The sequence below is a fragment of the Sander vitreus genome, chromosome 10, assembly GCF_031162955.1.
Source record: "Sander vitreus isolate 19-12246 chromosome 10, sanVit1, whole genome shotgun sequence".
Taxonomy (NCBI): domain Eukaryota; kingdom Metazoa; phylum Chordata; class Actinopteri; order Perciformes; family Percidae; genus Sander; species Sander vitreus.
In genome coordinates, this window is record NC_135864.1 from 32467336 (window position 1) to 32479464 (window position 12129).

The 12129-nt window shown below is 43.8% G+C and overlaps 1 protein-coding gene across 1 annotated transcript in view; it reads right to left on the reverse strand.

The window, feature by feature from the left end:
• The window catches only part of gpc3 (glypican 3), a 129030-nt gene that overhangs the window by 49926 nt on the left and 66975 nt on the right, over positions 1-12129 (reverse strand). Inside the window, exon 3 of the mRNA XM_078261180.1 lies at positions 10062-10747. Within this exon, the coding sequence (XP_078117306.1) occupies positions 10062-10747 (686 nt within the window). The remainder of the gene's footprint in view (positions 1-10061; positions 10748-12129) is intronic.

Consider the following 12129-nt stretch of genomic DNA (forward strand, 5'->3'; position numbering starts at 1 on the left):
TCGACGGCAATGAGACGGGTCAGAACATGCCAACCGTAGTACGTCTTGAGACCCGAGTCTTCTACGATGCTGACAGGTCTGCAGTTAGTTGCCACCCATTTCGCAAGAGCTGTAGTCATTTTTTGGGATTTGGTTTCTTCCACAGGTCGGCAAGTAGCACTCTCCAAAACAGTGCTTTGCCCGAGCCCATTAACCTGAGTCACGTTAATAAGCTCGTAGGTGGTAGCTCAAGCTTCTAATATTTTAATTTGGCTTTACACAACGTGCATATGGCTTTCGACTTGTCTACGAGCCTTCTGGGAGTTTTGGAAAATTAAAAGCGCCATTCAGAATCGTGTTGCTGCTGTCTTTCTCCATCATGCCTGCAGCCTGCAGCAGGAGGAAGTATCGCAGCTTGATGATAAGTAAAGGTGCAGCAAAGGATCAAAATAGTAGCCTGTTAGGCACGACGCGAAGCCGAGTGAAGTGTAAAATAAATTAATAAATGCTGGCATGCGATTAATGCGATTTAAAAAGATTAACGCGTTATGCTCGGCCCTTAATCGCATCGCGATTAACGCGTTAATGCTGACAGCCCTACTTTGAATGCAAAGTTAGCATTGTCAGAGAAATCTCCAAACCACTGATGGTTGTTCACATCAGTTTGAATTTCTTGTTCTTTTAAACAAATTGCAAATGTTTTAGCACATCAAGTACAATTGTCTACAACTGGCACAATTACCAATTGAATATATGTATATATTTAGTTTATAGTAATACAGAGAATAATGGAGCTGGAATGAAGTGTAATCCCTCACACCCTTATGGTGTGTGTAGATGAGGCTGGTTCCAATCTGGCCAAAGAATGTGCCAGGCCAACGCGGGGGCAATATCATCATGTGTGCTACAATATCAGAGAATGGTGTGAGTACACACATTCCCAATATTGGCCCATACAACACCCAGAAACTCCTGATGTTGTTGGACACCCTCTACAGAGATCTTATCCTGAGAATGAGACCCGTTTGGTAAGGCTGAGTCTCGCTTTGCCAGACCTTCCTCCACAGCGCTGCGGAGGAGGGTCTGGCTAGTCCACACAGCATTCCGGGATGGGAGAAAAACGTGTTTATCGGCATTTCTTTAAACCAATCACAATCTTCTTGGGTGGCGCTAAGCTCCGCACGGAGCGACAGTGCTGCTGCAAAATAGCCTCGGGAAGGAACTTGTTCTGGTGGAACATGTGTACGCTCAGAAGTAGTTTTAGTCGTGTAACAGAAAACTCAGATTGGACAGATAGTCTAGCTAGCTGTCTGGATTTACCCTGCAGAGCTCTGAGGAGCAGTTAACCATAGTCCTCACAAATCCACCGGAGGTTAAAGTTCCAACACAAAGAAAGAGGAAGTTGACGGACATCCGGCGGAATTCCCGGCGGCAACAGACCAATCCCAGAAGTGGAACGTCGTGGATATAGACTAGGTAAGGCATGACTTGACAACTTTTGTAATTGTGTGGGATAATGTAAGCTTCAACCATGCAAATGTCATCAGGGAATGGTTTGCTGTTGGCTTTAGTTTTGGGTGAGATACGACTTTGCAGGTGAGCTGTGGTGTTGTGCTGTACCATATAAGCTGTTTTGACAAATGCACCTTGAGCTTTGAGAATGTAAACACTGTTTTTCAGAAATGAGCCAAAGTAATTGTGTAAAACACAACACATGTACTCCCCCAGAGTTTCAGGTAGAGCTTGTTTTCTTTCAGTCTAATCTTGAAATCTCACTTATCAGTTCGCGCCTATTTAGTCAAATATATCATCAAATATTTTGAAAATAATAATAATTTGTTCTTATGTTTTGGCACAAAGTCAAAGTTTTCTTGCATGATGAAACCTATAACTGCCAATACTAAAACATATAGGTGACTAAATAGCTTGATTCACTAAAATAGATGAGCTGTGCAGATCAGAGTCTAATTTAAAACGAGACATTAGTTGTTTGTGTATTAAGTTTAGAGAGCTGCTTGTAAGGAAAATGGATTTCACACTTCTCACTCAGAGTCCTGCAGTTCGCGTAGCATGCAGAGCTGTGAAAAGCTATTTCTTTTCGATTTTATTAACTCACTCTGACATCTCTCCATTAGTGCATGTAAAAGGACCTGAGCGTGTGTGTGTGTGTGTGTGTGTGTGTGTGTGTGTGTGTGTGTGTATTTCAGGCCTGTGTGTAGTGTGTAATAACAACAGAGTGTAAATTGTAATTTCAATAAATTGTTAATCAATAAAGAGTATACATTATATTAAATTAAAAATATGTTTATTATTCGCATTCTTGTCTAAAGTTAGATGAGCAGAGCGATAACTCTCTCATGTTTGTTTGTTTTTGAATGGAAAATATAAAGTTAGAGCCAGCAGCCGGTTAGCTTAGCTGGCTAAGAAATAGTCTGGCACACTATCCTCTGTTGAACGGAAAATTATAGTTTCAATACTTCGGTTTTTGTATGGATTACACAAACAAAAGAAGGACGTGTCAAATGAGTGAGCTTTAGAGGTGCTGGGAGGTGGATGTTGTTACCTTTGGACCAGTGGTGTAGTCTACATGATACACAGGTAGACGCCATATACCCACTAGGAAAGCTCCAGGAGCTTTTGTATTATATATACGGGTCGAGTAAGTAGTAGCAAACTGAACAACGCTGCAGAACATGCCGAGAGACTAGGGATGTAACGATTACCGGTGTAAAGGTAAACCATGATAAAAATGATGACGATAACAATTACCGCTTTCATTTACAATATCATTATTATCACGGTGGATTACCACGGTAGCCTACAACGTGCGTTTCTTTAAGTTAGAATCTGAAGTCTGAAGCATGGGCATATTTTGGTTATTATAAGAATGCCGAAGGACAGCTGATTGAAGATAGTTATCCTGTCTGCACTTTTGATAAGGTTTTGCCTATATTTTTTGTAACATAATAAACACTGTTACACTTTTTGAAACTATTTCAGCTTGTGTAGGCCTGTCAGTGCTTTCTGAACATATTCAACACACTTTTAAAGATACCGCGATAATACCGAAAACCGTGATAATTGTGGTCACTATAAAAGTGAGGTTACATTTTCATACCGTTACATCCCTACGAGAGACTTTTCTCATCTTTTATCGACCCCCATCTCACTGAGCGCACAGCACAGTGTGTGCGTAGCGAGATAGACAGACGGTAAAAATAAATATATATGTTTATGTATGTGGTACAGTATACCCACTACAATAAATTAGACTACACCACTGCTTTGGATAGAGGCTATCAGGCTAACAGTCCCCCCTCCTCCTGTTTTCAGTCTTTATGCTAAGCTAAGCTAACCGGCTGCTGGCATAGTTGTCTAGAAAACAGCTGAATCTAAATTGAATTTTCTTATGCTTTTAGAAGTTAATTTAAAACTAGTAGCTCAACAAACACAATGTTTCTCTTTGGGCCTTCAGGGTCTTCTATAATTCAAATAAAACATATGACTCGATGAATAATAACGTGGCTGACATGCAACATTTATAAACATGACATTGCATGTTTGACAGCTCAAATGGACTTTACAACTGTTGTATCTACAGTAGCCTACATGTTTAGAATGGATTAATAAGTAATAGAAATGCAGCAGACATTTGGGATGTGATTTGATCTGCTTCAGCTACTTGTGCACAACAACAAAAAAGAGCTGATGAAAAGTGTGTTATTGTCAAGAAATGTTACAGGCACAAAAAGAGATATGTGATTTTAGACCTATAACTAAGCAGCCAACTGTGTCGAGTGTGTAACAACCCACAACTCGTGTACTCTGCAGTATATCTCCACTACTCTTGGTCAGATCCATCATATTTCTGTCTCAACCTACTTCCCTTCTTCGTTTTCATCCGAGGGGTCGCAGGGTGATGGATGTCTCCTCCACACTCTCCTGTTCTCCTTCCCCTTGGGCTCGCTCATCACACTCTCCTCTCCATTCTTCCCTTTCCTTTTCTCTCTCCCTCTCTTTGTCGCCAGTTCTCTCCTCTCTTTCTCCTCAGTAACCGGTAAAAATAGAGCTTCATAAATCATGCATCTTCTCTCGAAGCAGCCCATAAGAATCAGAGGAAAAGAAATAAATGGGGGGGGATGAAAGAGAGAGAGAAGGATGTTGAGGATGAGATGCAGAGACGGAGGTGGATGACATCAAACTCCAGGAGAGGGGTGGGAAGTTGACAGGGGAATAGATTGAAGCTGCAGGGCTCCTGGCTGCCCTCGCCGTCTCTCTGAACATTGGCTGATTCACGCTGGAGTTGCACCAGATGGAGGGAATGAATGTTAACATTCCTGGCAGGCGATGAGTGGTCATCTCCCCAGTAGAGTTGCATGCGTCAGGCCGACATAGAGGCGAGAAGAGTCTCTCTCTCTCACACCTCGAAGACTCTTTTACTGAGATAGAAGTGATCTGTTTGTTACACTCAGTAACAGTAACAGTAACAGTGGTCTGCACTCTCATCGGGGGGGGGGGGGGGGGTAACTGAGAGATACCGACCACAGCGGCAGCTTTCACAATCACATGAAACCACTAAACAAGACATTGATCCATTATGTTGCCGTGCAAAATATCACTGGCAGATTACTAAGGTTTCCACACACACACAATTCAAAGACAAGCTAGGATTTATAAAACCAGATGCCATTTTTAGAGCAACAACTCATACATACTTTACTTTACCGCTTACCATTTCCTAAAACGTATAATCTTTTCAGACATACCTTAGTGTCAATTTAAAATGAATTTAGAGTACGTGTAGCGGCTTCAAACTAGAAAGTAGACAATACATTTTTGTCAGTAGTGTACAGGGGCAGTGTTTGTGTTTTGAAATTTGTTAAGAATGCTCCATAATCCAACCAAGTTCGCACTGAATATTATCGCATTTGGTATTTATTATTAAAAAAAATACTTTTATTTCACCTTTGTTATTATTATTATTGTTATTATTCGGTTTTATTATATTGTATTTTAATATATGTATTAACACACACACACACACATTTTATGGTCACGCTGTAGGATTTAAACATTTCTGTTGTTGGCGCCCCCCAGTGGTGGTATAAAAAAGACACTGTGACTGCAATGCATGCTGGTAGCCCCCATCAACCCAGCCACACCATGGATCTGTTGGCAGAGACTCTGCAGTGTAGTTACATACAGTTCACTAGCTAAACTGTAGAATTACACAAAACGACTTGTAATTACCAAAACAAGTTTTGCCTCTCTGTTTCTGTCATTTGCTTTCTCTTGCTCATCCACGTGCATGCTTTCTATTTCCTCCTCCCTGTCGCTTTATCTCTTTCTTGTCAAGGAGTCGAATTACGGGTCATGATGCACATTGACCCGTTCAGACAGATATGACATCCGTCTAAATAATTTAAAGGATGCTATAATCACATGAAAATGCTACACTACTTCATTTTAGTGTTTGATTTTAAAATGCAAGTATAAATCAAAATACCATTGTCTAGTTTGTATTACTTCTGGTGCACGATGCGCAACTTTCTACCATATGATGATATTGTTGCGTTCACTGCAAGAAGATAGAAGAAAAGATTTTCTTCCAGCCATGTTCTTGTAGCAGAAAACACACGAGAGATGAGTGGGTCAAATCGTGGATAATCGGTTTAAAACAATCTGCTGTTGTTATTATATTTCATAACGTTTGTGCTCCATACTGCATTACAATGTAACAATAATGTAAGTGAGAAAAAATGAAGTGGTTTGTTTTTTATACAGTGTAGGCCTATAGACCATTTATAGAGACAGAGCGCATCCCGTCATACACGGAAAGCCACGCCCACCGGAGGGGAAAACAACTCGCCGCTCTCCATTAACTCCTCTTGCGTGAAGGTGCCTCATCATCGATTCCGTCTGCAAGCAAACAACAGAACAGCTGCTGTGTGTTGGGATGCACTAACAACAATGAAAAGAACCCATAACTTACGTTTTTATAAGCTGTCGAACCGAAAAACTGAATTTTTATTTACACAAAAGTAGCTACAGACATGAGGAATCAGCAGGAGGAATAGGAAGACTGTAGGATCCTGACACTAAGCTAATGATATGCTAATACGTTACGTTTTCAGCAAGCATTTTGTTACCAAGTCAAATATCTAAATGTCAGTTTCAGGCTAGTCTCGCTTTGCCAGACCTTCCTCCACAGCACTGCAGAAGAGGGTCTCGCTAGTCCACACAGCATTCCGGGGTGGGAGAAAAACGTGCTCTGGTTTATTGGCATTTCATTAAACCAATCACAATTGTCTTGGGCGGCGTTAAGCTCAGCACTGTGCCTCTGCAAAATAGCCTCGGGAAGGAACTTGTTTTGGTGGAACGTGTACGTTCAAAAGTAGTTTTAGTCGTTTTAGCCCAGGATGTAGAGCGACATGTCCAGGAAAAGCTTAGTTGTGCAACAGAAAACTCAGATTGGACAGATAGTCTAGCTAGCTGTCTGGATTTACCCTGCAGAGATCTGAGGAGCAGTTAACCATGGTCCTCACAAATCCACCGGAGTTTAAAACGCCAACACAACAAAAACGGAAGTACCACAGCCTCAGCAGGGCCCGGCTACAGTCCCGGCTGGGCCGCAGGTGGTCGGTGGTGTTGACAACCTCGATGCCCAGGTTCAGCGCCTGCAGAAAGACTCGCGTGGCCAGGAGGGAGCGAGACAGACGGGTCATCATCAGTTTGGGATAAGGGCCAAATGCTTCGGACTCCTTCCAGGCTCCTTTTACACACTCCTCAGACAAAGAGGATCCGCTGCCGCCCAGCAGGCGGGGGTATGCCAGCGGGAAGAGGCGGCCGTAGAGCACCGCCACCATGTGGTCCACTGTGGAGTCTGAGCCCAGGATGTAGAGCGACATGTCCAGGAAGAGTTTAGTCGTGCAACAGAAAACTCAGATTGGACAGATAGTCTAGCTAGCTGTCTGGATTTACCCTGCAGAGATCTGAGGAGCAGTTGACCATAGTCCTCACAAATCCACCGGAGTTTAAAACACCAACACAACGAAAGCGGAAGCTTTCAGCAGTGAAATCCGGCGAAATTTTCGACGGCAATGGAGCAATCCTGGAAGTGGAACGTCGTGGATATAGACTAGTTTCCGGCTAGCTATATTGTTACACATGTAATGTCGGGCATACTGTATCGTTATCTTAGTGTCAGGATCCCACATCCATTCCATTCAAAGTATACACTTTCGTCTTCCTAAAAGCTCAGTTTTTTTGGTGTTGGCAGCTTATAAAAATTTAGTTATGGGTTCTTTACATTGTTGGTAGTGAATATCACCACACATCAGCTTTGAGGCTTTTTCCTGTTGTTAGCTGGCAGACGGAGGAGGCACCTTCACGCAATACAAATCAATGGAGAGCAGCGAGCTGTTTTCTCCTCCGGCGGGGGGCGGGACTTAAATGCGCTCTGTCGCTATGGTTAATTATAGTTTTACAGTTAATATATATATTTTTTAAACACAACAGTGGTCCTGTAATGCCTAAATCCATTCACACATTCCAAAGTTATTTGAGGTGCAGTAATCAGGTGTTGTCTAATTTTGGGTGAGCTCCCCCGACTCCTCAGCGAGACACAATTAGCCTTTAGAGAAACGATGCCTCTGTCCCTTCAATGACACCACTGAGCAAGGACTGTCTCTGCAAGATTACATTCAAACACTCACACTCACACACACACACACACACACACAGACAGAAACACGACCCTGTCACTGTGCTGAACAATACACGACCGCAGCAGCTTTAATCCCGCATGCTGGAACCAGAGTCAGAACTATAAACACTGTGTAAAGTCATCTGTGGTGACTGGAAATGCAGTCTTAAATTAACCTACACAGGACTTGTTTCATTTTGGATAAGTGTCACACACACACACACACACACACACACACACACACACACACACACAATGAGCAATTTCCCCTAAGTCAGCGATTCATGGATGCAGCCACGCCCTCGCGCTGTAGAGTAAGTGAGGTCAACCTGTGTGTTAATAAATGATGGGTTCTGAGTGGAAACCTGGTCACCGCGGGGAGAGAGTGAAAAGTTCAGCAGATATACAGAAGCAAAGCACATCCAGCTCTGTAACTCTGGCAGGAAAAGGTCTTCATATTTCATGAGCACTCCCCTGACTTCACATGTGGGCTAAGAACAAACTTGACAGTTTTATCGAAACCACACATAACGGGTCACCGCTGCTGAGGAGTGAGAGACGAGTTTTAGCGAGACAAGCTGAGCACTGTGTCTGACTGCCTCCCTCCCTTTCCTTGATATTATTTCCCGCTCTTTATTTAGCTCAGTCCAAGGTGCATTTTTTACTTTGAGTTTGCTTCTGTTGTAGCCAAGGGGGTAAGCCAGCCTCTACGAAGCGTAGCTCCTATGGTGATGCTACCTAGCACTCACCCACCGTTAGCATCCCATTGACTGCCATTCATTTTGACGTCACTTTGACAGCGAATAACTTTACATCTGAAGCGTTTAAAGACTCTATTTGTTCATTGTTTATTTCTAAAAAAACATGACAATGTATAAAAGGCTCCATTACCTTGTATCTCACGTTATGGCTCCGTAGCAGACGTTTTTATAAAAATAGGCTAACGATTGTGTCATAACCACGCGACTTCCTGTCTCATAGTAGAGGAATTACCGTATAGTACAGGAGAAGCTCTCAGGCAGTTTGGACTTACATTAGCTGTTTAAGTTTAATTACTAATGTTAACTAGCATTTTAGTTAGCAGTAATTAGCCTGTGTCTATGTTATCTCCTTACATATACCTACGCTCTCCGTCTCTGCTAGATTGGGAATGATTGAGATTTCTCTTGGCACAGCTACCAGAAGACTTACAACTTTCAGACAGGTTGCTCACATCACATCTACGTCTTCAAGCTCAGTTTGCAGCTGCGCAGTAACGCTCAGCCATCTCTGGAAAAGTGCTTCTAATATCCTTCACTGGTCTCCGTCGAAAACAACGGCGTGAATTTGTCCATTTCTTTAACTGTCTATGGTTGTAGCTGTGTCTAGTTTGAGATTTCTTTTTTACAAGGTAATTTCATGTTTTTCATTCTAAGTGCGACCTGTTAAAAAATACTCTTCACCTTATCAAAATCTGAGCAAAAAAGTGATATCAGTAAATTGTTTTCATGCCATTTGTGTGTGCGTGAATTCAGCAGGAAGTCAGTCGGTCTGTAATGCTCACGCTTTAGAGCCCCAAAACACACACAAAACATGGTTTATCAGTTTGAATATTCACAGAATATGGTGCTAGTGTGGCTTCACCTCAATTCTAGACCTCATTTTTTTCAATTATCGAGACGGAGGATAAGATGATTGTTATGACACTATCTGGAAGTGTTGTGAACTGTAAGCAGTGCAGTGTTTTGGTACCCTGGAAATCCAGATTTCTCACAAGAGCACAATTTGAATTTGCTCAGTGAGTCACTCTGGCATTCAATAATGATGCTCATTAACTACGCCCTTGCAGCCGAGCTGCACCAATCACATCTATCTGATATAGGCGGGCCTGAGGCGAACTAAACAGATGACGACAGCGCTGCGACGTCAAAGTCATTAGTAAACATTGCAAGATGGCTACGGATGAACACCAGTTGTTTGAAACGGCTTTTTATCTAAAAGAGGAACAAAAGACGGCGCTCGAATCGTTCCTTTGCAAGAAGGACGTTTTTGCTGTTTTGCAGACCGGATACGGCAAAAATGTAATCTACCAGTTAGCTCCGCTGGTAGCTAAGCGCATGGGGCTTAGCGAAAACCCACTGGTGGTTGTTGTGATTGGTTGTAGTGTTATCCAATTGCGTGCAGTGAGATTTTAAAATGCATGCTTGGTGCCGTCCCTCGAGTTGGGCCATTTTCATTACTCATTGCCAGTCCCTTAATCTTTCAGATTTGGGTCTGGATTTCCAGGCTAGTGTTTTGGAGTCTAGAGCCGTCAATCTCATCTCTAGGAACACACCCACACCAATGCAGCCCCTTGTATTTTTCAATGCAGTGCTGTGTGTGTGTGTACTGGACTCACCAGGGCAGTGAGGCGCGTGCGTTCGCTCACAGCGTGCTTGAGAGCCAGTTTGATCATTGAAGGCAGTCTAAGAACAACAGCCTCCATGTCCTGCTCGCCCCTCATGGCACCGGCCAGCTTCCCCAGTCCGTCCACATAGGTCCTCCAGTGAGGCTGCACCTCGGCTGCTCCCCCCAGGCAGCCGTTCATCACCGCCTGACAGAAGCCTCTGCAGGCTGGCGGCCCCAGCATGCCCTGGCAGTGCGGGCAGTACCACAGCCTCAGCAGGGCCCGGCTACAGTCCCGGCTGGGCCGCAGGTGGTCGGTGGTGTTGACAACCTCGATGCCCAGGTTCAGCGCCTGCAGAAAGACTCGCGTGGCCAGGAGGGAGCGAGACAGACGGGTCATCATCAGTTTGGGATAAGGGCCAAATGCTTCGGACTCCTTCCAGGCTCCTTTTACACACTCCTCAGACAAAGAGGATCCGCTGCCGCCCAGCAGGCGGCGGTATGCCAGCGGGAAGAGGCGGCCGTAGAGCACCGCCACCATGTGGTCCACTGTGGAGTCTGAGCCCAGGATGTAGAGCAACATGTCCAGGAAGAGCTGCCCCACGGAGCTCTGGGCTCCACCTCCCAGACCTGGGAACTCGGACTTCAGCATGGCCAGGGTGAAGTTACGGCCGTGACGCAGCACCAGGTCAAAGGCCTCTGCAAGAAAGCAAGACGACAACACGAAAAAGAGTAAGGTGAAAGTTAGGCCACCTTTTCAGAAATCTGTTGCATTCAGCAGGTAATGATATGCCTCAGTTATCACAACTACGCTAAGCTGTCAAAAAATAGGCAGCAATTTAGCTTGAAAACAAACACTCGAATACATGCGATTCCCCCCCAAACATCCATCCCAATCCTTAACGATCACAGTCAGAGAAAACTTCCCACGCACAGCCTCTCTTTCCCTTTTGACATTTTTTTCTCAATCTGTTGTTTTCTCTAATGGGACTGCTCATGCACACACAGGACACACACACACACACACACACATTACTGCCATAATAGACGATGGCTTGGAATATAAAGAGAGCAATGCTTCTGCAACAGACGAAAAGCAAGATCTTGTGTTAGACCTTTGAATACAACTAAAGCGTGGTGAAAACAGAGCTACGGAATCTTCAAAAAGTCCCTTTAAAAGAGAAAATCTCAATATATTAGTCAAGCGGGAGAGACATGAGGATGTGCGCGGGTAGGAAAGCATACAGAGCATGCAGGAGGGATGTGAGAAGGGAAAATAATCAGTGGCGTTTCAAGGCACAAAGTGAAGTCTTATCAACAAGGTGGCACAAGAAATGAGAGCTCTATCATCGACCCGGTAGCAAAATGAGTGAGGACCCAACAACAGAGGGGATTTAAAGCTCCATTACTGAACTTAGCAGGGGAGCTTAGAGTCAGAGAAATGAAGCTTTGGACAGGAGAATAGCTGGGGATGCCGGAATCCCATTTATAACGCAGCCAGTCCACTACATCACTTTGTTGAGAGTGATAGCCACAACTGCTTTGAGAGGGCGGGTGTGTGCGGGGGGGGGAGAGCACTGGTTCAGGGGACGTTAGAGGAAGTTATTACTTTTTGTACTACAAAAGCTAACCAATTTCATCTTTGTTATTTCATTTTTCTTGCTTGGATAGTTTAATTTCTTTCTCTTCATGCTCCTCTGAGGTCAAATGAAGCTTGTCAGCCCACACGGCGCTGTGGGTCCTCGGACAGCACTGAGGAAACATGTGCCACCTCTGTCTATTTCGTGTAGAAGGTGTAATGTGTTTTTCTACGTGCAATTTCAGGCACATGAGGAGGTCCATATGAGAAAATGACAATATCTGAGCAAAGGAAATGAACATCCCTCCCGCTCTCTGACTAACCACTGCTGGGGTGCATTTTTATCTAACTTTTGAAAGAAGAATTAACAGATGCAAATTAATTCTGGGTGGTGTGAATTGAGGCGAAGACACATCCATATGAGATGAAAATGTGTTCAACTTGAATGAAAATTGTTCCCATTTTGAAGCTTTATGGCCCAATTCATTAACTTATAAGACTG